At 48.8% G+C, this 24,302-nt stretch overlaps 1 protein-coding gene across 10 annotated transcripts in view; it reads left to right on the forward strand.

Moving 5' to 3' along the window:
• Positions 1-24,302, forward strand: part of TBC1D14 (TBC1 domain family member 14) — a 102,958-nt gene that overhangs the window by 21,713 nt on the left and 56,943 nt on the right. For 8 of the 10 annotated variants that reach the window (XR_003003313.1, XM_024745199.1, XM_024745194.1 and 5 more), the window contains exon 3: positions 23,927-24,047. The exons of 1 other annotated variant lie outside the window; for it this stretch is intronic. Coding sequence is in view for 8 of the 9 variants with exons in the window: in XM_024745199.1 (XP_024600967.1) it covers positions 23,927-24,047 (121 nt within the window). In the remaining variant the exon portion in view is untranslated. Of the gene's footprint in view, positions 1-15,046; positions 15,097-23,926; positions 24,048-24,302 lie in introns of those variants that run through there. One more of the 10 variants, XM_024745201.1, reaches the window with a different exon arrangement.

Consider the following 24,302-nt stretch of genomic DNA (forward strand, 5'->3'; position numbering starts at 1 on the left):
GGAGGGGCTCAGCCCGCCTCCTCCGCAGCCCCAGTCTGTCTGCTCTGCTCTGGGCCGCCACACCGTTAGAGCTCTGTCTGATGACTGGTCAGGGAAGGCTGAAGAAAGGCAGCGAAGTGCCTTCGTCCCACTCCTGTCGCGTGCTGGGGAGGGAGAGGGAGGCAGCGCTTCTGTCCCAGGGTTATGATCGGCACTGCTCTGGTGGGCTGGCCATGGGTATAAGAAGACCCCCATTTGTGAACAGCACCCCATCCTCAGGGAGACGTTGGTGTGGGGTGCGGGGTCCCGTGTTTGGGGCCGGGGGAGAACCGTGGGAAATAGCACTGAATGGGCCGTGTGGCTCCCCCTTCCCCGGGGCTCACTGCAGGCCCCACTGCTAAGGAGCTGCATGGGACAATGGTGCCCTGCTCTGCGGCTTTGTGCCCTGGAGTGGCCGCCCAGGCCAGGATAGCAAGAGGGGAAAGAAATGCCACAAAGAAAGGTCTGCGAGGAACGTGACCGTTGTCGGGCTGGACGCGAGGTGTCCCTCTGTCTTCTTCAGTCCTTGGTCTGCAGGGGACTCCACCCTCCCTCCCGCTGGCTGCCCGTGCCTTTGTGTTGATGTTCCTCTGGCCCCCCTGTCCAGGCCCAGGCCTGCTCACTCAGGGACGCCTTCTCCATGCTCCTCTGAGGATCTGCACCCTGAAGCATGCCTGTAGATGCTTAGCCAGTGTCAGCAGGGGCCGGTCCAGCCTCCACGTGGGGACCAGCCTCACGGGCCTTCTGTGTGCCCCGAGGAGCCCGTGTTCACACAAGAGGGGGGCTCACGGAAGATATTGGGGGCCGGGGAGCTTGTGTGCGTCATCGCAGCTGCCCGGTGCTGGGGCTTTGGCTGCCCTCCGCCTGGTGGGCCCCATCTCCTGGCCGTTCCAGGTCCGTGGGTGCCCCCCTTCGCCCCGCAATAGCACTTCTCAGAATGTCTGTCGGGGCTGGAGCCCACTCGAGGGCAGCATGGGGACTGCACAAGTAAAGGCCTGGACGTGCAGTGACACACTAGCGGCTACCCTCTCCCGGGGTGGGGTGGGGCGTGGGCTCAGCTGGAGTGACGTGTGGGAAGGGGCAGTGGGAACCTGATTGAAGCCCTCCGAGACGTCGGGTGGTGGCCTCTTCCTCAGAGCTCTGCCGCCTACCCCCTCTGCACCCGTGGCAAGTCGCTTTGCAGGTGCTGCGTTCCCACGTGTGAAATGCAGAGTTGGGCCAGGCAGTTGATCCAGCGGGAGGAGCCGTCTTGAATCAGCGTCTTACCTGCGTGCAGCCCCTGCTTTCCTCCCACAGGCTTGCCGACCCCTCCTGGAGTAGGTTCCCTTTCTGCCCCTCACTGCTGCGCACACTTTAAACGAGAAGACTCTACCGAAGGTTCCCGGGGAAGGGTGGAGGGCTCGCAGCTCGTGCCGTTGCTATGGCAGCTGCCATGTCATCCAATGGGTTCCCCCCCCTCCCCCGGCCTGGGAGCCCGAGGGACTACATCTCACTCATCCCAAGCTGGCATCTAGTTAGAACTCAGTAGATGCTTGTCTGATAGTTGAATTCAGATGTCGTTCATTTCCTCAGTGAATAGCCACCCAGGACCTGGTGCTGGGGATGCAGCAGCCGACAACCCCTCCCCCAGTAAAAGTACCAAGTGGCACTTACAGTCTACTGTGGCCACAGGGTTGCAGGAGATGGTCCATGTCAGGCTTTAACTGCTGGGGAGAGATCAAAAGCACCGTTTTGGGAGAGGGATGAGGGATGGTGTAGGGTCAGGCTGCGGGAGGTTCCGTTTTAAATAGGGAGGTCAGGGAGGGCATCACTGAGCAGGTGACATCTGAGCAGAGATCCGAGTGAGATGAACAAGAGTGTTCTGGTTGAAGGACACGGCAGGTACAGAGGTGCTGAGGTTGGTGGGGACTTGCCTTTTTTCTCTGATGTGTGTGTCTTACGGGCTCCACTGGTCTGTACCCATCTCCCTGAGAAGCAAACCAGTGGGTCCATGTCCCTGGTTCCCCGGCAGCTTGTGCATGCTTCAGCAGAGGCACCCTGCTTCGTTGTTTGGGTCCTTACGTTGGGACACAGTTGGTGCTTCTGCTGGAGTCCAGACCTGAGCTGTCCAGCATGTTAGCCACTGGCCACACGTAGCTGTTTGAATTTAAATGGGAACTTTGGTTCCTCAGTAACGCTGGCCACATTCCAGGCTCAGTAGCCACACGTGGCCAGGGTCTGTCCCATGAGACAGCTCAGATTTATACATTCCTGTCATTGTGGGATGTTCTGTTGTCCAGCGCTGGTCTAGATCGTCCAGATGACAATCTGTGACTTGATTTTTCACCTTTGTTTTCATGTGTAAAAGCAGCACATGGTGGTTGTGAAACAAGCGAATCAGTAACGAAGTGTATGAAGCCAAGGGAAGCCTGTAGAAAGAACCATCCACGGGACCCCTAGAGAGAGGGAGGAAACAGACAGGGTGGCCTGCTTCCTCCTCTGGAACAGAGGGGTGGGGGGCGAGAGCCGCTTGCAGGGTGTTGAGGATCTGCCCGGAGGCCCTGTTGGACGCTGCCTGTGAGCTCTAGTGCAGGTTTCAATATCCCCAGATACTTGAGAGTGGACAGGGGGAGGACTTCCCTGCTGGTCCAGTGGTAAAGAATCCGCCTTCCAATGCGGGGGACGCGGGTTCGATCTCTGGTCGGGTGCCATGTGCCGCGGGGCAGTTAAGCCCGTGTGCCGCAAACTACAGAGCCCATGCGCTCTGGAGCCCGTGTGCCACAACTAGCGAGGGGCCTGTGCGCCGCAACAAAAGATCCTGCATGCTGCAACTAAGACCCGATGCCGCCAAAAAACTAAAGAAAATAAGTAAATAAAATAAATAAGTATTAAAAAAAAAAAAAGAGTAGATGGGGAGGAGCCTGCCCCCTCAGAGGTATGTCCTGAAGGTGTCTGTTGTGCCTCCAGTGAACTCAGTGGGGATTCAGAGCATGCAGTTGTAGAGCCAAAGATGTTCTGCCCTTCTGGCTGGGTGGCGGGCAGGTTGCTTCATTTTCCTGAACCTTGGTTCCCTTATCTCTGAAGTGGCGATAAGGAGGCAATGCATATAATAAAGCACTTGGCACGGTGGCACTACTGCACCCTCTCTAGAATTTATTAGGGGTCTCTTCCCTGCTTCTTGGTTGAGTGAATGAATGAATGCTAGTAAGTAAGTGCCAGTGTGCCCAGGAGATGAGCAGCAGGAAAGGGAAAACAGAGACAATGGATCCAGTCAGCCCTGAAGGGTGAACACAATGGATTTCTTTCAGGTTACTGATGGACTTGATTAAAATCAGGCCATTGGTTGGTTTTGTGTGGTCTCACCAGTTCTCTGTTAGGTGTGGAACTTAAGGGAACAGGAAGATATTCTGGGAGATCCCAGCTGGGTTTGATGATCTGTTTCCTTCGCGTTTGTGGGTTAGGAAACTTGTCGGTATCTGAGGAAAGAAACCTTTTAAGTTCTGCCACTTATTGTTGGGTGCTGACATTGAAATGCCGGTTAGCCCCAGGGGGGAAGGGCAGGGACTTCTCGCTGCAGAGTGCTGGAGTCGGTAAATTCAGGAGCGGCCTGAACAGAACCAAGAGAGAATGTCCTCAGCCTGCGCATATGTGTCCTATTCAGTAGCCAGACCATGTATGTTTCTGGTAAACCTCACAGGCTGCGCTGATTTCTCTGCCGCGTTTCTGCCCTGGCTTCTGGAAGGTGTTCATGTCCTTAGAAATTTCACAGCCATAAGCAGGGTAGTTTGGGGGAGTGGGGGTGAGGAGAATGTATTTGTTCTTTGCAAGGTTCATCTGGCTTCCTGAGTTTATGCAACAGTGTGCTGGCGCTATCGGGAAATCATACACTGCGTCTTTGTGGAAGTTTGACGTTATGGTCAGCCTGGGAGGGGTGATTCACTGTGAAATGCAGGACACTTTGGCGGGGGGTATAGGAGTTTGTGGGATTGTGAGAAACCCACAGGCAAAACGCATTCCTGCAAAGCAGTTCTTCAGCCATCAGCTACTTTCTACTCATACATTAACTTCCCTTTGCCCAGGTGGGTGTAAAATCTGTTCTACGTAAAGAATGTGAGTGGAGTGGTACAACAATGAAAACTGCCTTATTCTGTTTTCTACCTCGAGTAGTGCCTATTCTAAAATGATTATGTATTTGTTCGTAGAACACTGGGTACTTGATATAGCTAACATTAAACTCATCTGAGCCTTCTGCGTTTTTCGTGGTACACATCCTACTGGATTGCCACATCAAATCAGCTAGTTCCTGTTTATGTGAGGGGAACTGGGTGTGTAACCGAGAGTTGTTTCAATTCCAGTTTTGCTGATTCTTTGTTGTGAATAGTTGTGGTTTGTCTCAGGATTCCTGTAAGGCTCTGTACATGGAACAATGATGAGTCAGGCAGACTTGCCTAATAGCCGTTTTGGGCCCCACAAGCATCCAGTTTTCCTGTTAATTCTCCTTTGCTTGCAGCCAGAGGCCTTTTAGAATCCAGGCTCTGTGTACGGCATTACAGGGAATAGTAAATGTTTGTAGGGGTTTGAAAATTAGGGTTTGGAATTAAGTCCTGATTTCCTTTAGGTTTCAGATTTGGGTGGTTAAATACATTTCCCACCAGGAGGGGAGGCCCAGGGGAAAAGGTCAGGAGGGCATGGGCTCTGCCTCCCGGTCCACGTCCTGCAGAGGTGTGTTGACTGAAAAAAGATGCGCAACCTAAAAGTTGAGAATTATCTTTCACTTGGTGGCTTTACTGAGGACTACAGCCCAGGAAGGCAGCCTCTCAGATAGCTCTGAGGGACTGTTCCAAAGAGATAAGCAAGGAGCCAAGATATATAGGAGTTTTTTGCTGGGGAAAAAAGCAAAACTTGCAGCGAGGCACAAAAGATTATTGCTAAATCACCAAAAATAACCCCAGATATCTCACGTTAATGATTTTAGAGCTTTTCTGTGTATGGGAAGATACAAGTGTCTGTGCTGATTGAAATGATTCCTTAGATATGCATTTAACCATCTAGGGCCAGTATCCTGTTTTTCTCCATCCTGAAGCCCCTCAGGGCGCACCAGAGGGTTGGCCGTAGTGGCTTGATGGCTTGATGGTGGGCAACGTTCCTTGTTTACTGGAATGGCAGGCAGCATTTTTTTGTCCACAGGTGGAAGGGAGCCCAGTATGAGGAGGAAGAAGGGGCAGGAGGCCAGTCACATGAGGAAAAATATTTCCTGATGCACCCTCACGCTAGCACCTGACGGTTCATTTACTCTAAGTCTTTACCCTGGAATGAACAGGTTTCATTCTTTCTAGAAGTTCCCTTGAGAGCAGTTGTTTTTAAAGTAGAAGAAATTGAGTGGTGGTCAAAGTTTGTGAGGAGAACACACAATATGTATTGATATTTACTTAGATGAGTGCCAGCTGCTGTAACAAACTTGAAATATCATGGCGCAGACACAGTGGAAGTTTGTTTCCACACTCTGCCCTGTTCTTTCCGTCTGTGGCTCTGTCGATTGCAACCTGCGGACTCTGGGCTCCTTTGCATCAAGCCAAAGAGGGGAAAGAGCCTGAAGGCGCTGGCCGTGGGAGGTTTTCTGGGCTATAGGCACACTTGACATGGTACACATCACTCCACTCACAGTTTATTGTCTGGAGCTGTCCCGTGGCCACACCTACCTGTAAAGAAGGCTGGGAAATGGGACCAGTTCCTGGGGTAATGAGAAAATGGGTTTGGTGAAGAGCTAGGAGCCTCGCTGGCCATTTTTCGGGTCATTTTTCTTTTCTTTTTTTTTTTTTCCAGTACGCGGCCTCTCACTTTTGTGGCCTCTCCCGTTGCGGAGCACAGGCTCCGGACGCGCAGGCTCAGTGGCCATGGCTCACAGGCCCAGCCGCTCCGCAGCATGTGGGATCTTCCCGGACCGGGGCACGAACCCGTGTCCCCTGCATCGGCAGGCAGACTCTCAACCACTGCGCCACCAGGGAAGCCCTGGGGTCATTTTTTTTGATTCCCCTTCTTCATGAGAATTAGATGCCTGGAGTCCATGAATTGAATGATGTGTCATTCTCTTGCTTACATGGTAGTTCTCACCACCTGCAACATAAACTCCAAACTACTTGACTGTAAGGGGCATTCTGGATCCAGCCGCTGCCCACCTCTCAGGCCTCTAGCTCCGCCCTGTGCTACAGCCACAGACCCAACAAAATGTTACTCAGTGTTCTCTGGGCGCTTCCCTGGCGGTACAGTGGGTAAGACAACGCGCTCCCAACGCAGGGGGCGTGGGTTCGAGCCCTGCTCAGGGAACCAAGATCCCACATGCCGTGCAGCGCAGCCAAAGAAAAAAAAAAAGGGAGTTCTCTGAACCAACCGTGTCTTACCCCTGCACCTTTGCCCGCTCTGCTCCCTCTGCCTGGCAAACTCCTGTTGTCCTTTAGGGTTCCGCTTAAGTGACACCCCCTCTGGGACGCCTTCTCTGGTCACCCTACCCCCTTCCAGAGCCCTCAGACAGCACCCACACCCTCTGCAGGACCCCCTTTTGCGACAGCGACCACAGCCTCTTCACGAGCTTCTTGAAGGCAGGGGCTGCGTCTTATTCATTCTCTTTACCTAGCCAGTGCAGGTGCTGAGTGGATGTTCAGTAAATAACCTTAAGGGATGGAGGGGCAGACTGTAAGTCTAAAACAGTAATAAAGAGATCTGGAGTACTTAACTTTTAAAATCTAAATATTTTCCTTTTCGGCTATATTACTGTTCTAGAATTTGGGAGAAGACCCTCCCCCCCCCCAACAGTTTGGTCTCCCTTGTCAGGTCACCCATCAAAGTAGGTTTCAGACTGCACATTTGGCATCCACACCTGGGGTGTCTGCGAAACTGGCATGTTCTTCTCAGAGGTTTTTGTTTTTGACAATAAACCTTTTTTACCTATGTTCTCTTAAAGCTTCTCTTTGTTTAAAAATACGCAGGAAGGGGCTTCCCTGGTGGCTCAGTGGTTGCGAGTCCTCCTGCCGATGCAGGGGACATGGGTTCATGCCCCAGACCAGGAAGATCCCACATGCCGCGGAGCAGCTGGGCCCGTGAGCCATGGCCGCTGAGCCTGCGCGTCCGGAGCCTGTGCTCTGCAACAGCAGAGGCCACAACAGTGAGAGGCCCGCGTACCGCAAAAAACAAAAAACCAAAAAACAAAAGCGTAGGAAAATTTTGTGCTTTTTATGTTCATCATTCTGTTTTTGTCCTTTCCACTTTTACACCTACTACTAATTTTCCTTTTTACTGTTATCCCCTTACAGACTTTCTATGAATTTTAAACATAAAAATGGGTTTTGTTTCTACAGCTTGGCATCCTGCTTTTTTACTCATAGAAAACATTTTCTCACGTGATTAAAAATTAATTGTTCATACAGTTATTACTATCTTTATGGTATTCCGCCCAGTGAATCATTTACTTATCCAACAATAAGGAAATAGTTTTTGTTCCTGCTTTTTGATGATAAAATTACCTGTGTGCACCTCAGTGTGCATTGGGTGCATTTCAGGTGATTCCCTGGGACAGACTCCCAGAGTGCTTCTTGCTTCCTGACCGCGGTCCTGACCCCAGTCAGCTCTGATCTGCCTTCTCCTGAGGTGATGACGGCAAACCTCTGGGAGTCCTCTGTCCTTGGTGCAAGTTTACTGCAGTGAAAGTCCAGCCTCTGTTTTATGAATGAGGAAACTCTCAACGAGAGCTGATGGACTGTTAGAATTGCTCGTAGCTCTGGCTTCAGGTTCCTGTAAATTGAAGTTTAGGAGGATTTGTCCTTCCAGGTCGTACGGTCTACAGATGCAGAGATGCCTTTGGTTTCCTCCTCTGCTTCTCCTGGGCCCTTGCTCTGGCTCATGGGACTGAATGCTCTGAGCCCAGCATTGCTGGTTCACACTGCCCTGCCTTTACCTGAGATTCTCTCTTCCCCTCCGCTCTGTGTCCCCTTGGCCGATTTCTGCACAGCCTTACAGCCCAGCATAGCTGATACCTCTTCTGTGAAGCCTTCCCAGCGTGGCCAGGGCAGAGGCAGCCTCCTCCTGGCTTGCTGCTCTCTGTTCCTGCAGCCTCACTTAGTCTGGTTTTGTTCTGTGTCTTGCTCTTACTGTGAGCCTCTCAGGGACAGGGCCTGGGTCTTTGTCATCCCTGATGCCCAACTGTTCTTGACTGGCCCTGGAACGTTAGAACGTGGCTTGGTTCTGTTCACTTGCATAGTATGGACTCTTGTCCCTGGAGCTGCATGTAAGAGACTGGTTTGTTTAATGCCCACGGGCAGGGCCTGCTTTGTGTACGCTCTGGGCTAAGCGTTTTCCACTTGAGAAAAGATAGGGATCTGCTGGGTTCCAGAAAATCCAGGGGACATGGCCTGGATATGCTGCAGTGGAGGGAGAGGGCACACCAGGTGAACTCCAGAGCTACCTGACCAGGTAGCCTGGTCAGTGGAAACAGAGGAGACTGGAAGATACTAGAAAAGTTTACATTGTAAGGCAGGTGTTCCCAGTTTGGTTTTACTTTAGTGAGTAGAATTGTTGGAATCGTTTAAAGCAAAATCTAAAAGTAATTCACTCTTCATGGAAACTGCTGGAAAGGAGTTAATCTTAAATTTGTATGTGTAGATTAAAGCATCAATTAAAGAAACGAGATAGAATGGGAAGGGAACATTTATTAGCTAAGGAGCAAAGTTCTCAGCCTTTGCAGCACAATAGAATTGTTCGGGAAACTTAAAAAACAAACAAAAAGTGTCCAGGCCCTGCCCTCAGAGATCAGTTTTAATTGGTTTGGGGTGAGAGCTGGGCATAGGATTTTTGCAAAAGCTCCCTAGGTGATTCTAGTTTGCAGCCAGGATTGAGAACCACCAGGGGAAAATACTGGTGGCTTAAGTCCAAATCCAAGCCTTTCGGTTTACTGCGTGACCTTAGGCAAGGTTATGTCTCTGAATTTCCTCGTCTTGAAAGTCACGTGTAAGCCTGTCGGGAATGGGCACCTGTGTCTCTGGTCGTCATCGATTGTATTCCCTGAACTTGTCACAGCTTCGGACATGATCAGTGCTCAATGTGTACTTGTCGAATGAAAAGAATAACATGTATGACGCGGGTCAAGATGAAATGAGATGAGATGCTTGGCCCTGTGTAATGAATGAATGCTTTTAGTGTTACTGATAAGCACACTTAACAGTCATAAACCAGGTAACTGAGTGGTGGTGCCTCTGCTCCGCTGAGAAAACTGAGAGGTTCATTTCTTACCCAAAGTCAGGCAACTTGTTGTGAAGCTGGGATCTGAGGCCACATCTGCTTGACGCTGAGTCCTGTGTTTGCTCTTTCCGCCGCAGGGCAGATCTTATTCGTTATGTTCCCTAAAATTGAAAGAACACGGCCATTTCATCCCTTCTCTCAACTTGTCGCTGCGGTCCCCAGACTACTTATGATCTGTGATGCTTACAGACTGTTACTAGCAACTCTGCTTTTCCTCTCCTCTTTAGTATTCCGTCGGAGATTAAGAATAAATTTGTATTTTTTTCCTTAGCAACGTTCTGTACTACATTACATAGGCATTTTCACCCTGCCTTCTCTTTCTCTCCTTGTAAAAATCTAAGCTGGTGTTAGAGAAGGCATCTCTATTTAATTTTTCCTTCCTGTATTTAGATGTTGGGAGCGTTCGAAGGAGATTTCAAGGAGGTCGTGACGCAGGAGAACAGTGGGTTTTGTTTTGCACTCTGACTTATCAGTGAGAGGCACACAGGCGGGAGTGCGTTTCAGGGTTAGTTAATGAATTACCTGTTAATGCAGCAAATCCAGCAGGTTTTTTTTTTTAATTAATTAATTTATTTATGGCTGTATTGGGTCTTTGTTTCTGTGCGAGGGCTTTCTCTAGTTGTGGCAAGCGGGGTCCACTCTTCATCGCGGTGCGCGGGCCTCTCACTATCGCGGCCTCTCTTGTTGCGGAGCGCAAGCTCCAGATGCGCAGGCTCAGTAGTTGTGGCTCACGGGCCCAGTTGCTCCGCGGCATGTGGGATCTTCCCAGACCAGGGCTCCAACCCGTGTCCCCTGCATCGGCAGGCAGATTCTCAACCACTGTGCCACCAGGGAAGCCCAATCCAGCAGGTTTTATGCCAGGCCTTGGGGGTACAAAGACCAAGAAGGACCCCTCCCCATGTAGTGGGAGGTGATGCATACATAACTAACATACAGTCCCCAGCTCTCTGTCAGACATCAATGTAAAATCAACGTAAAAGTGCTCTTGGGGGCGCAGAGGAGGGACTCGGGAGGAAGGAGGCCCATCAGCCCGGAAGGCTCCAGAGGAGAGCGTCTGGAGCTGTTAGTGTTTGTTGAACATGGACAATGTGAGCCCTCTCTTGTGTGCCCTGGAGAGTATCCCCAGTGCCCCCAGTCACACCCCTTCCTGGTCAGCACCTCACTCCCCAGGGGCAACCATTGTTTTGACTTCCATCTCCCTGGATGAGTTTTGCTTTTTTTGGATGTTAGGTAAATGGAGTCATACAGCATATACTTTTTTTTTTAAAACATCTTTATTGGAGCATAATTGCTTTACAATGGTGTGTCAGTTTCTGCTTTATAACAAAGTGAATCAGCTAAACATATACATATATCCCCATATCTCTTCCCTCTTGCATCTCCCTCCCTCCCACCCTCCCTATCCCACCCCTCTAGGTGGTCACAAAGCACCGAGCTGATCTCCCTGTGCTGTGCGGCTGCTTCCCACTAGCTGGCTGTTTTACATTTGGTAGTGTATATAAGTCCATGCCACGCTCTCACTTCATCCCACCTTACCCTTCCTCCTCCCCGTGTCCTCAAGTCCATTCTCTACATCTGCATCTTTATCCCTGTCCTGCCCCTAGGTTCTTTAGAACCATGTATTTTTTTTTTTTTAGATTCCATATATACGTGTTAGCATGCAGTATTTGTTTTTCGCTTTCTGACTGACTTCACTCTGTATGACAGTCTCTAGGTCCCAGCGTATACTTTTGCATCTGGGTTTCTTTGCTCAACCTTGTCTGAGGTTCACCCAGGTGGTCATTGTGTGGCAGCAGTATTTGTTTTCTTTCATTCTGTATAGTTTTCAGCTGAACAAATATATCTCTTTATGTTCTCCTGTGGGTGGATGTTTGATTTGTTCCGCTTTTGACCACTGGGGAGAGTGCTAATCATAATGTCTTCTGGTGCACATATACCTCAGGTGGAATTGCTGGGTCTGCTTGAGTGGACACTGCTAAGTGCTTTTCCAGTGTGGTCGTACCAGTATATACTTGGACTAGCAATTTTCAATTTTCTGTTTCTTTTCTTTTTGCCATTCTGATAATAGGGTAAGGGTATTTGGTTTTAATTTACATTTCTCTGATGACTAATAACTTGATGTACTTTTTTATATCCTATTGGCCGTTTGGCACCTTCCTTTGTGACCTGCCTATCTGGGGTTGTCTGACTGATTTGTAGGTATACTTTCTGTATCCAGGAGGAGAGCCCTTTGTGGGACATATGGAGTGCAGTATCTTCTCCTGCACCATGGCTTACCTTTTTATTCTCTTAATGTTTTTAACTTTTGTTTTCTTAACTAACAAAAGTTCTTAATGGTCATGAATTCTGCTTTATAGAATTTTTCTTTTTATGGTTAGTGCCTTTTGTGTTCTGTTTAAGAAATTCTGTGTTATCTTCTAGAAGCTTTGTTTTGTCATTACAAACTAGATCCATGATCTGTCGGAATTAATTTTCTGTTATAGTGTGAGGTAGTGAGTGGTTGATGTTTATTTATTGTAAAGATTGTCCATCCCACTGAGCCTTTGAAATAAATCAGGTGACTGTATATGTTCCATCATCTCTTTGTCCTCTCACTAATGTTCCTTTAATTACTATTACTATGTAATAAGTCTTAATATCTATAGAGTAAGTCCTCCTACTTTGTTCTTCTTTAACATTGTTTTGGTTATTCTAGGTCCTTTTCATTTCCACGTAAATTTTAAAATCAATTTGGCAATTACCACAAAAAATCTGCTGTGGTTTTGTTTGGGATTACATTGAATCTGTTGGTCATTTTTTACTATATGAAGACATCTGATCTCTGAATATAGTATGTCCTTCCATTTATTTAGGTTTTTAAAAATTTCTCCACAGTACTTTATAGTTTTTTTTAATGTAAAGGTCCTGTGTTTCTTTCATTAAATTTATTCCAGGATATTTGTTATTTTTTGATGGTTTTTAAAATGTCATTTTATAAACGTTAGTTGGAAGTGGGGTTAATTTTTGTGTGTAGACCTTGAATCCCATGATCTTGCTAAATTCAGTTGTTCTGATAGTTTATCTGTGGATTCTTTTGGGTTTTCTCTGTAGAAAATCATGCTGTCTGTGGATGAGTTTTGTTTCTTTCCAATTCTTATACCTTTTATTTAGTTTTCTTGCCTTATTGCATGACTAGGAACTCCCATACAGTGCTAAATTGAAGTGATGCTGGCAGAAAGCCTTGTGTGGTGCTGGTCTCTGGGAAAGCTTTCACCATTTCCTCATTAAGTGTGATTTTTGCGGTAAGATACCTTTTATCAGATATCTTACTTTATAATAAATATTTTTACCAGATTAAGGAAGTTCCCTTTTATTCCTAGTTTTATGATTTAAAAAATCATGAATATGTTGCATTTATCAAATGCTTTCTTCCTGCATCTATTGATGGTTGTATGTGTTTTCTGCTTTATTTTGTTTATGTGGTTAATAACATTTTTCTAATGTTAAGTAAGCTAACTTTGCATTCTTAGAATAATCCCAACTTGTTCTTGATAGACCATCCTTTATCTGTTATTGGATTTGATTTGCTAATATTTTGTGTTTTTAAAAAAATTTTCTGTATTCATAAGAGTGTAGCCTGTAATTTTCCTTTCATATAATGTCCTTGACAAGTTTTGGTATCAAGATTATGCTGACCTTATAAAACGGGTTGAGGAATGTTCTTCCTTCTGTTTTCTCAAAGAATTTCTGTAAGATTTTCTCTGGTGGTTAAATGAACTGACCAGTGTGTTAAAACTCATAGACCTGTACACCAAAAAGTCAGTTTTACTGTATATGAATTTTAAAAAATAATTAAAAGCTTTCATGGGAATTTTTTAAAGTGTACACACACACGTGCATGCACACACACACTCCATGTCAAATGATCCTTGAAGGAGCATCAGAAAGTCCTGTTTTTTTCCTTGGTGAATAATACCTATAAATGTATCCATTGAGTGACCTAATAAATTTGCTTTGGGGAACGGGTGTGTGGGGATTAAAAGGTTTGTTCTCTGGAAGAGTGTGTATGTTTCTTCCTTAAATGTTTGGAAGAATTCACCAGTGAGACCATCTGGACCTGAGTTTTCTCTGTGAGTTTTAAAATTATGGGTATTTTTGGAAATTTTTTGCTGAGGTATAATTATAAAACATGAATACTGCAGGTTGAGGAAAAATTTGGAAGGATGTAGGAACATGAAGCTGTAGTTTCTTCTGTAGTGTAGGAGAAAAGAGAGCATCCTGAGAAAGACCGAAGATGAAGCCGAAGAAAGGGGGCCGTGTGTTGGGGGCGGCTGACTCCTCTGTCGTTGTGGTCACTTTGTCAGTGATTACTCTGTGCTCACCCTGAGCTGCTGATGTGCCAGACCCAGGAAGGTCATTTTGACTCCTTGGGCAGTGAGGAATTTGACCAGAAGTTTTAAGTAGCAAAGCAGGAATTTTAAGCGTAGAAACATCGTCCAGAACTGTGTGCTTCTCGAACTTGAGCAGCATCAGAGCCACCTGGAGGGCTCGTTAAACAGAGGTTGCTGGGCCCTACCCCAGAGTTTCTGATTCAGTAGGTCTGGATGGGGCTCAAGAATTGGTATTTCTAGCCAGCTCCCAGGTAATGCTGCCTCTGGTCCAGACACCCCACTTTGGGGTCCCCCGCATTGTTAGAGCATGTTCGTTAGTGTCAGCTGCCCTGGGGCAGGACTTCTGTCGGTTTTGTTCACTGATCTCAGGGCCTGGCACAGGCTACGTGCTCGGTACCACTCTTGTGCCCTCTTATCTCCCATATTTGATTGTCTGTCTTTTCTTTTTAGTTGCCAACGTTTGATTTTTTTAAAAAGCAGTACAGATATTTGTAATGTAGAAGTAAAATTTCCCTCTTTGGTCCTCACCGCCTCCTCTTGCCAGAGGTGTCCATCTAATGACTGTCTCCAGTCAGACTTTTTTTTGTGTAGTTTCAAATGTTGCAGACACGCCGACAGATTTTTTTTTTTTTTTTACAGGGACGGTGGAGCCGATTATTAGAAAGAGGACCCTGGCCAAGGGGCCTGGAGGATTGTATTACCATGGGCTAATTGTTGACACATAATTGAACGATGCTTGCCCCAAGGGCCAGCCAACCTATAGTATCTTCTTGTGGATTTAGAATAGATCAGTTCCACAGACCTTGAAGTTGTTAGTTAGATCTTGTCCTTTAAAATTTTTGAACCCTACTTGGAGTCATGGAGGGAGAATCCCGTAGTGGTGGTTCTAATGCAGGTATTTGGACAGAGATTGATGTGACCGTGTTTGTGACTCACCTAAATACTTAGTTGCATCTTTACAAAGTGCAGGGTCTGGCCCAAAGGAGTAGCTCAAAGTGGTTCCAGATACATTTTGCCTTGCCTCTCGGTCAGCAGTGGCCGTGGGTTCGGTGGTCGTTCGCCTATCCTGGCGTGGTGTGGCTCTGGGTCTTGGCAGGGTGCTGAGATGCGGGAGCAGAGCTGTGCTGGGGCCCAGGAACCCGGTCACTCAGCTTTGCTTCCCAGACTCCCCGCACCCTCCCTCCCTGTGATTAGTTAGGAGTCAGAGCCTACCCGCACTGCCTGCCTTTCCAGCTGGTCCGCTCCGCCCTGCATGCCTCAGTCTTCCAGACGGTGTGGAGCAGGGCTCGGAAGGGCGCCCATAGTGTTTCCTGGGACTGTGGCTCCAGCTGGGCAGGAATGTTTCCAGGGGAGGGTCAGCGCCTCTGTGGCTGGCCATGCAGACCCGGGTGCTTACCGTAGACGTGATGGCCTGCTCCCCTGCGCTCCTGTTAATGGACAGGTTTGTGGTTGCGGTCTTGCCTTTCTTGCTTTTGTAATTGGAGACTTAACTGGAGCAAGGTTTCTACCACGTTATGGAGGATTTAACATGATTTAGCCCGCCCACCCCACCGTGGGGCAGAGTTGTTTCTCTGGATATTCCTCCGTTTAAAATGGGTCTGATCCAGCAAGGGTCTGCTGTGTGTGTGTGCCCGAGTTCTCGGGCCTGTGTTTACATCCGTGCTCACTGCCTGCGCCCCCCTCCCTTGTGTGTTATCACTGTTTTTAGGGGATTAAATGTTTAGCGTCAGATGCTACTTGGGTAACATTTTCTGAAAGAGGAGAGACTCCGGGTACTTTTAGTTGTGTGTGGAACTAGGAATTTTTGGCACAATGATTTTGATCGCAGTAATAACGCCTCCGTGTCTTTCTTACTCACTTCCTATTTCCCACAGGGGAGGGAGAATTGTATCACACAGGAGGTTTGCTTTGCAGAATGCTGTTTTATCTTTGGTGTTTCTGTGGCAGTTGAAGTGAGCTAGCCTCTTCCCCTTGCGTTTTCAGAGCGGAGTCAGAGGCGCGGCGTAAGTATATGTGGCAGTGGAGCATGTCAGTTTTTGAGGGGTGGACGTCTGGAAAAAATACCTATGAGGTGGAACTTTAGTGCAATCAGTGGAGATTTTTCCCTTCTCTGCCTCAGATGAGCGTCACGATTGATATGTCCCTTGCTTAACCTCACCAAGCCTGTGTCCTGTCTGTGTGGTAGTAACTATAATACCTTTCTTGTAGGGTTGTTTCACACATAAGATACACTAGAAGTGCTTGGTGCAGGACCAGTGCCTGACAGGTGATCTGTGATGCAGGAAGTGGTGGAGAAGATACCCATCTGGGCCAGGGAGTTCTCGGGGCAGCTGGTGTTTCCGCTTGTTTCTGATGGCTTTGGAAGCAGGATTTGCTAACAGTTTGTTAATGAGACAGGAGGGGAGGACAAGAAGCCCCAAGTAATTACTGAATTACAAACGGGAGTTCAAGCGTACATTGTCTTGGAGGAGGAGGACTTTAGAGGTTTATTTCTTAAGGCTCTGAGAAGTTTTGAGAAACCCCTGAGGAGTGCCGCTGGCTTGTGGAACCTGCTCCACCAGGTCAGGGAGGATTGCGTCCTTCCATCCCAGCTGTCCTCCGTCTTCTGGGACAGCCCTGACTCCACACCTGCCAGGGAGCGGCCTCGCTCTGTGCCGTTTAGCTGTGTCTCTCTGGGCAGGACTCCTCAACCTCTCCGAATCCTAGCTTCTCCTATTTTAAATGGGCGGGAATAATTCTCATGTAATCTTTATGAAAATTCCCTGAAAAAAGCATACATTCAGTAAGTTTGAGTCTTCTCCTATATGCCGGGAACTGTCCCAGACACCAGGGGCACCACAGTAAACAGAAGAGACAGCATTCACCCTCGTGGACTTTACATTTTGCTGACAGAAGACAAAATCACAGGTCAGTAGTATCTAGGAATGTACTTGAGCGCCTGCTGGAGGGCCCACACTGCTATCAGCGCACTCACAGCGCCTTGACGTTCGCGAGCACAGGGACCCAGGTCTAACACCTCATAATCTTGTCAGCGAGCATTTTGCCTCTCACTGCTGTGGCGTCTCCCGTTGCGGAGCACAGGCTCCGGACGCGCAGGCTCAGCGGCCATGGCTCACGGGCCCAGCCGCTCCGCGGCATGTGGGATCTTCCCGGACCGGGGCACGAACCCGCGTCCCCTGCATCGGCAGGCGGACTCTCAACCGCTGCGCCACCAGGGAAGCCCTGTCAGCGAGCATTTTTAATTGCTCCTGGAATCGCCTTCTTTTGGCTTCAGTAACTTGTGAAAGTTAAGTTCGTGTGGGGTGGAGGTGAAGGTAACAGCCTCGGCCTCACAACACCTACGAAGAAAGGGTATTATTGGTTTTTTGGCTCTATGATCGCTTGTCTAAAAACAGAGACATGAAACGTTGGACATAAGTTGGTGCTGGAGTTTCACCTGCTGGAGTTTCATCACCTGTGAACACCGGCAGCCGCTGCGACACTCGTCCCAGGTTTCAGAAGCCAAAGACATAGAATTGGGTTTATGACAACGTTAATGATACTTAACCTTCAGGACCTCTCACTTGTACCTAATGAGTTTTTCTTTCTTTAAAGAGGATTCCCCAAATTGTATAAGCTTCAAGGCTCCCCTGATCCTTTAAGCCTGCCTTTGAGTAGATCATGAACCCTGGGGTTATTTCAGTCTTTTTGTGACACTTGAAAGAAAATCTTTTTTAAGCCAATACATCATTTCAACATGTGCACCCTTCAAGTGGTCAGTGGCCGCATGTGGCTAGCGGCTCTGGTGTTGGTCAGTGCAGGGCCAAACCTTTTGTCAGAAGGTGAGGGGCGTTCAGGTCTCCAGGTGTTGCTTTCCCCACTCACACTCAGCCGCTTTTGCCTGTACCTCCTGTCAGTGGGGCACAGGGGACAAGCCTGCAGCAGTAAGGATCCTGGTGACTTAGAGTGCAGAGGAGGTTGAGAAAAGGGAAGGTGTGGTCAGGATCTGAGCAGGCTCACACCTGACTCTTCCTGTTGAGGGCTGGGATCCTACAGGTCCATCTCGTCCCAGCTAAACGTCAGCAGGCAAGCTGACTCCTCAATCGGATGGCGCTGGTTTCTTGCGGCATGGCATCCACGGTGCCTGTGCGCGTCCAGCCTCACGGGGGAGCTGGCAGGACCTGACGCGCTGTTATGTCGAACGCTGCTTTGTCACCGGTGTCCCATATCTTGTCCTCTGAGTTGGTGCGTATTGAGACAGGAATAAATGTGCAAAAAGCCCTGGGGTAGATGCCGGGGGAGACCCTGGCTCCTTTTTCTTGCCTCCCTCAGGCTTTCAGGATGAGGCTCTTCCCTTGCAGTTGGGTGTGGCTTAACCGTTGACAGCCCCCTAAGTGTGTTTCCTGAGGTGGAGCCGGAGCCTCCTAGGTCACCTTCCTTCAGCCCGCAGTTCTTGAAGCCTTGCCTTCGGGTGCAGAGGGCTGGCTCGGCTGAAGGGCGTTGAGCCTGGGGACAGTCACTCCCTGCGCGCCGGCACTCCGTCCCCAGGCGGAGTTTCGGTGGCCAAGTGTGTGTGCAAGTCCCTGTGCACGGCCTGCGGGGTCCAGTGCCTCGTTTAATCCTCACGACCGCCCGTGAGGCAGGCACTCCTGGCTCCTCTTTCAGGAGCACTTTGAGGGCAGAGGGAACAGCATGTGTGACGGTGCCACGAGCAGCTGGAAGCCACTGAAGGGATTTGGGGCCGGGGCTGCGTGGTCCATCCGTGCTTTCAAGAGACGGCCCCGGCCGCTGTGTGAAGAGATGGTGTTGGAGTTCTGCAGGTGCCCAGGGCTTGCTGGGTCACGGAGCCGTGCCCAAGGGACAGGGACCACAGGCCCTTAAAGGCCCGGGTCCGAGGGGGCGGCCAGACCATAGCCATCGGGCCGAGCGGTTTGCCGTTAGCCTGAGGAGAGGCCGAAGGTTTCTAAGCACATAGGGCTGCCTTTTCTGTTGTTCAGTATAGTTGAGGCCCTCAGAGTGTATTCGTTGAATGAATGAGGCCTGGTGGGTTGTTGAGAGGCATCTCCACTCTGGCCCCCTGCCTGTAGGGGGTGCTTCTGGGGCAGGGCTGCTGGAGGCTTAGACGCCACGGTCAGCCTCTTGGGAGACGTGCTTGTCCTCTGTCTTCGGAAGAGTCTTCGGGTGCTTCCGCTGCCAGCTGTGGGAGGGTAGATTTGAGTGGATTTGAGTGGCCGCTTGGAAGAAGGGGGCTAGTGAGGAGTTAAGCCATGCCCTCTCCCGCACACGCGCGCGCTCGTGTGTGTGTGTGTGTGTAGGTAGGTGGGGTGAGGGGTGCCAGGCTGGTGTTCTTGTGTCCGCGTGTGTGCGGGTAGGTGGGGCAGGATTCATCATCTGGGGTCCTGGGTGGCTCTCAGGGAACCTCCACGTGGACAGTCTTGGTAAGATTGTCATTGTGCCCTGTGGATTGGAGACGGGGGACGTATCCAGGAACGGCACGGGTTCTTTATTAGCCCTTGGTGGTCTGATTCCCTTCAGGTGCAGGTAAGAGTCTCCTCCCCTTCCACGTTGTTTTTGCCCTTCAGTCAGAGACCGAATTGAGGCCATCAGCCGAGGCCCCTAGCGCGGCCAATAGAGGAAGTGCTTGCTTTCCTTACGGCGAAGGAGTTTAGCCCTCGCACCGAAGGGCCCTTTACTGGGGTGCCCGGTTCTCATCGCCTCCTTGGCACGGTGCTCAGGTGCTCCCCCGGAGCCATCACCCCCCGCTGGCTGCCTTCCCCCCAGGAGCCAGCTTGCCGTGCTGTCCTCTGCCACCTCCTGCCCCGGCCTCTCCCAGCCCCCCGCCTTCCACTGCCCCACCTTTCCAGGGGGACTCCTGCCCCTGCTCAGAGGCAACCTCTGTGTAATTCTCAGTCCTGGGCTTTGATTTGTCCAGATACGTCTCTCTTGCCTTGAGCCCTGCCTTGAGGGTGCCCATGCGTGTGCCCCACCTTTGGAGGTGGCCCCCGCTGGCCTTGGGGTGGCTCCCACCCTGCCTCCTCGCGTCCCCTGCAGACACCTATGCTGGCTGCTCCATTTGCCAGCAGACACATGCTGGATAGAGCGCTGGGGATGCAGAGATGACTCTGCCCTGCTGCCTGGGCCACCCCACCCCAGGGGAAAGGTGTGTGGAGAGGGGAGCAGACAGAGTACCTCCAACAAACACAGAATAACTTGGTGAGGGCTCTAGAAACAGCTGGTGTGGGAGCCCAGGCCTGGGGACTGGGCTGGTGGCAGGCAGACAGGGAAGGCTTTGCAGAGTAACCCATGTTCAGTAAGAGGACTTGCTTCAGTCACACAGCCCCCGTGTTCTGCCACCTGGTGAAGTGTCAGGGACAGCGGCTGTGACCACTGCCTTCCCCAGGAGCACGAGAGCACTCTTAGGCATCTGAGGGCCCGGCTTGGGCCGACGCTGTGGTTACACAGCTCACGCAGGGGCCTTCCGAGGGCTCCACAGACGCATCTTCCCTCTGGGCCCTCCTGGACTGGGGAGGAGCCTTCCGCACTTGCGGGCGTCCCTGAGGGCTCCTCTGAGACCCAGTCAGGAAGGCAGCACAGGTGCCAAAGGGACGGACGGCTCGCCCCGCCGCCCGTGTTCTCGCACTGCACCTGGCCCCCGGAGTGGGGTTGGGTCTTGTGATGGGCAGAGGCGGGTCCTTGGAGCCACCTGGCTCCTGGGCCCAGCAGCCAGCTCCATGCCAGGCTCCCCATGACCCTCGACCTGGAAGGGGAGCCGGGGGCCGGAACCGTTTTCTGGTGGGCTTCCCCACTCCCCGTGCCTGCACCAGGGTTGCAGATGGCACAGCAGCTGAAGCTGGGGAGGGATTCCTTTGTGCTCAGAGCTCCTGGTACGTGTGGTGACTGCAACTTCACAAAAAGTAATACATCCAAGGATACCTTTCACAGACCTTTCAAAAGTCATGGCCTATTATGTATAGCTTAAGCTCTTATGCTAAAAATAATTCTGCAACTCTGATTTTTTGGCCTCGCCATGCGGCATGTGGGACTTAGTTCCCCGACCAGGGATCGAACCTGCGCCCCCCGCACTGGAAGCGCGGAGTCTTAACCACTGGACCGCCAGGGGAGTCCCACAACTTTGATTTTTGATAAACTTTATCTGCACTACATTGGTGTGAACTCATGTAGCCTTAGCAGTGGGCAGAGAAACCAAGGTTTCTGTTCCCCTCGGTTCACCTCCTGCTGGTCGGTCTCAGCGAATAGCACCACCGTTTACACCCAGCCTCCCAGATCACAAAGCCCAGGCTTCTTTTGAGTTTCCCCGTACCCAGTCCCTTCTGAGCGGTTCTCTACTGTTACCCCTCTAGACCCTCAGCAACTCACGTCCCTCCAGAGTAAGGTCAGGGTCCTTTGGGAGGCCTACCTCTCACTCCTGGCCCCTCCCCTTTCTGGGTGCGTTTGGTTTCCTCACCTTTTGTCCCTTGCACCCAGTTCCCTTCCTCAGAGGCAACTCCTCTTTAACAAAATGTTAGCCGTTAGTGGATGCAGGCTCTGGATGCCCAAATTCTTAGAACCTTTCTGGGTGGCTGAGGTTTTAGCTTGGTTTTAATTGCGTTAAATCTTTCACGGCTGGCTGAATCTTAGATGTTAAACAGGTTGGGCCTGGAGACACCTCAGACTTCATTTCTTACTAATGTAAATAGAAATTGCCTTGGGGTATGAAACCATTTCTGAAATAGGTTCTATTGTAACCACAACAGAAAAACAAGGAAGAATACAAAGAAACCTTGTTTGAAAGTTTTTGTATAATAACTTTTTTTTATATAATTTCAAATTTACTGAGACTTGGCAAGAAAAATACAAGGAACTCCCTTATGTCCTTTACCCAAATTCACTAGCCATTTACATTTTACTCCATTGTTTTATTCATTCTGTGAGTGTGGTATCTATTTTATGTAAGTGTATAAGAATTTTTTTTTTTTTTTTGCCGTATGCGGTCCTCTCACTGCTGTGGCCTCTCCCGTTGTGGAGCACAGGCTCTGGACGCACAGGCTCAACGGCCATGGCTCACGGGCCCAGCCGCTCCGCGGCATGTGGGATCCTCCCGGACCGGGGCATGAATCCGTGTCCCCTGCATCGGCAGGCGGGCTCTCAACCACTGCGCCACCAGGGAAGCCCAAATGTATAAGAATTTTGAGGAAGCATTAGAAGAATCATTTGGAGGTATCATGCCCCTTTACCCCTAAGTATGTCAGTATGTTTCCTAAGAACAAGGGCATCCTCTTCCGTAACTGTAGTACAGTTATCAAGATCAGGAAATTTAATATTAACCCAATGCTGTTCTCCTCTATACGCTATGTTCAAATTGCGTCCATTGTCCCAGTAGTCTTCTTTATACCTGTCTTGGCCCGTGGTCCAGGATGTGGTACCGGATCCACCTACTGCATTTAATTGTCAGGTCTCTTTAGCCTCCTTTTAATCTGGAACAATTCTTCAGCCTTTCTTTGTAGACTGAAAAAAAAAGCACAACCTAAAAGTTGAGAATTATGTTTTATTTGGTGGCCTTTCTGAGGTCTATAGCCCAGGAAGGCAGCCTCGCAGATAGCTCTGAGGGACTGTTCCAAAGAGATAAGCAAGGAGCCAGGATATATAGGAGTTTTTGCTGAAAAAAGCAAAAACAAAAAACCATGCAGTTGAACATCAAAAGATTACTGCTAATCACAAAAAAACAGACCTCTCAAGTTAACGATTGTATGGGAAGATGTAAGAGTCTGGGCGGATTGAAATTATTCCTTTGGTATGCATCTTCACTATCTAGGGCCAGTATCCCAGTTTTTCTCCATCCAGAATCCCCTCAGGGTGCACCGTTGAGATGGCTACAGTGGCTGATGGCTGGATGGCTGCAACATTCTTTGTTTACCGAAATGACAGGCACTATTTTTTTGTCCACATGTGACACTGGCATTTTTAGAGTCAGATTCATTATTTCATAGGCTGTCCCTCAGTTTGGGTGTGTCTGCATTTCCTCATGGTTATATTCAGGTGATGCATTTTTGGTAACTGCCATTGACATGGTGTGTTGTTCTCAGCATCAGAGCAGGTGGGTGACGTGTGCTGTCCATCCTGACATTGGGGATGCCAGCTTTGATCACTTGGCTAATGAGGTTTCTCAACTGTAAAGTTAACTATTTTTGCCTTTGTCATTACAAGTAATTTGTGGGAGATACTTTCAAACTATGTAAAATTCCTTTTCTTCATCCAACTTTCACCTACTAGTTTCAGCATCCATTGATTAATTCCTAACCCTATCAATCTTTCTCTACTTATTAGGGGGACATTCTAAGAGTTTTCCTTCCTCCTCTGTTTGTGTATTTGTATCCATATCCACTTGGGCTCATGGATTTCTTTTTCATTTGATGGGTTGTAATCCCATTATTTATTTTGATGATTAAATTGTTCCGGATTTAGCTAGTGAGAGCCCTTTTCAAGCTGGGTACTGTTTTCATGAAACTTGTCCCCATATTTCTTTGAGCACCTTCTTTCTAGCACGCAAGATGCTTCATGCTCATCTTATACTTTCCAGTGAGCCCTAGAAACCATTTGTTTTTAATGAATGCACCAATACAATGCATTCCAAAACATAGTTTATTTTGTAGTACCATTTGGGATTTATTTATGTTATCTGGGTTTGTTTACATGTTGTTGGGAGAGAAGACCTTGTGATTATCTCATGAGTGGCTTTCTTTTTATGATACATGGAGACTCTTTATAAATAGATAGTATAAATTTACCTTATAGATAATTTAAACTAAGTTAGAGGTTTAAGTACTACAACAGCTGTTATCCTTTGAGCACTGATCATGTACCTGTAATTTTAATTCATATAGTGACCCTTGTTAGACATAAGGAAACTGAGCCTCAGAGAGGTTAATATACCGGTCAGAGTCACACAGCTAGTGAGTGATTGAGCCAGGGTTTCAATTCAGTTTGGTCTGACTTCAAAGCTCACTTTTTTGGATATGCTTTGTTACGCTATAATACATTTCCTTACTCTAAATGATAGAACTTGTACATGCTATTGGTGAATAACAAAAAGCTTGCTGTGGGTCAAGGTCTTTTCACCTGCTTCATAATTCTTTGTCGACATGAAAATCAAGTCTGCAGAATTAAAGTTTGTGGTTCACCACATTGTTCTCTCAAAGGAAAGTCTACTTGTTTTCATTAGAGAGTGATCTGGCTGTCCTAGTGTTTCTGTAAATACCCAACAATTCCCTAACCCTTTTATTTTCTTCCTATAGGAATTTGCTTGCTAGAAAACAAAATGCAAGACTTGACAAACAAAATGACTTGGGATGGAAGTTATTTGGAAAAGTACCACTCCGAGAGAATGCTCAGAAAGAGTCAAAGAAAATACAAAAGGTATACACGATACAAAAACACAGCAATGTGCGGCACAGCATGCATTTGTGAACCGTGCAGGAAGGACCATTACGGAGGCTTTGAGACTGGAAAGCTTTGCTTTCACTTGCATGCTAAGTACCTAAAATCTAAGTCTGTCTTCAGAATGTGGATGACTTTAACCTTTTTCACTTCTTATAGCTTGTATGCACACATAGGAAAGTGCAGTTGACAGAGCTGGGCTTTAGATATTTATAACTTGATGAAATTTAATCA

This window comes from Neophocaena asiaeorientalis, unplaced genomic scaffold (assembly GCF_003031525.2).
Source record: "Neophocaena asiaeorientalis asiaeorientalis breed wild unplaced genomic scaffold, Neophocaena_asiaeorientalis_V1.1 scaffold65, whole genome shotgun sequence".
NCBI classification, from domain to species: Eukaryota; Metazoa; Chordata; class Mammalia; order Artiodactyla; family Phocoenidae; genus Neophocaena; species Neophocaena asiaeorientalis.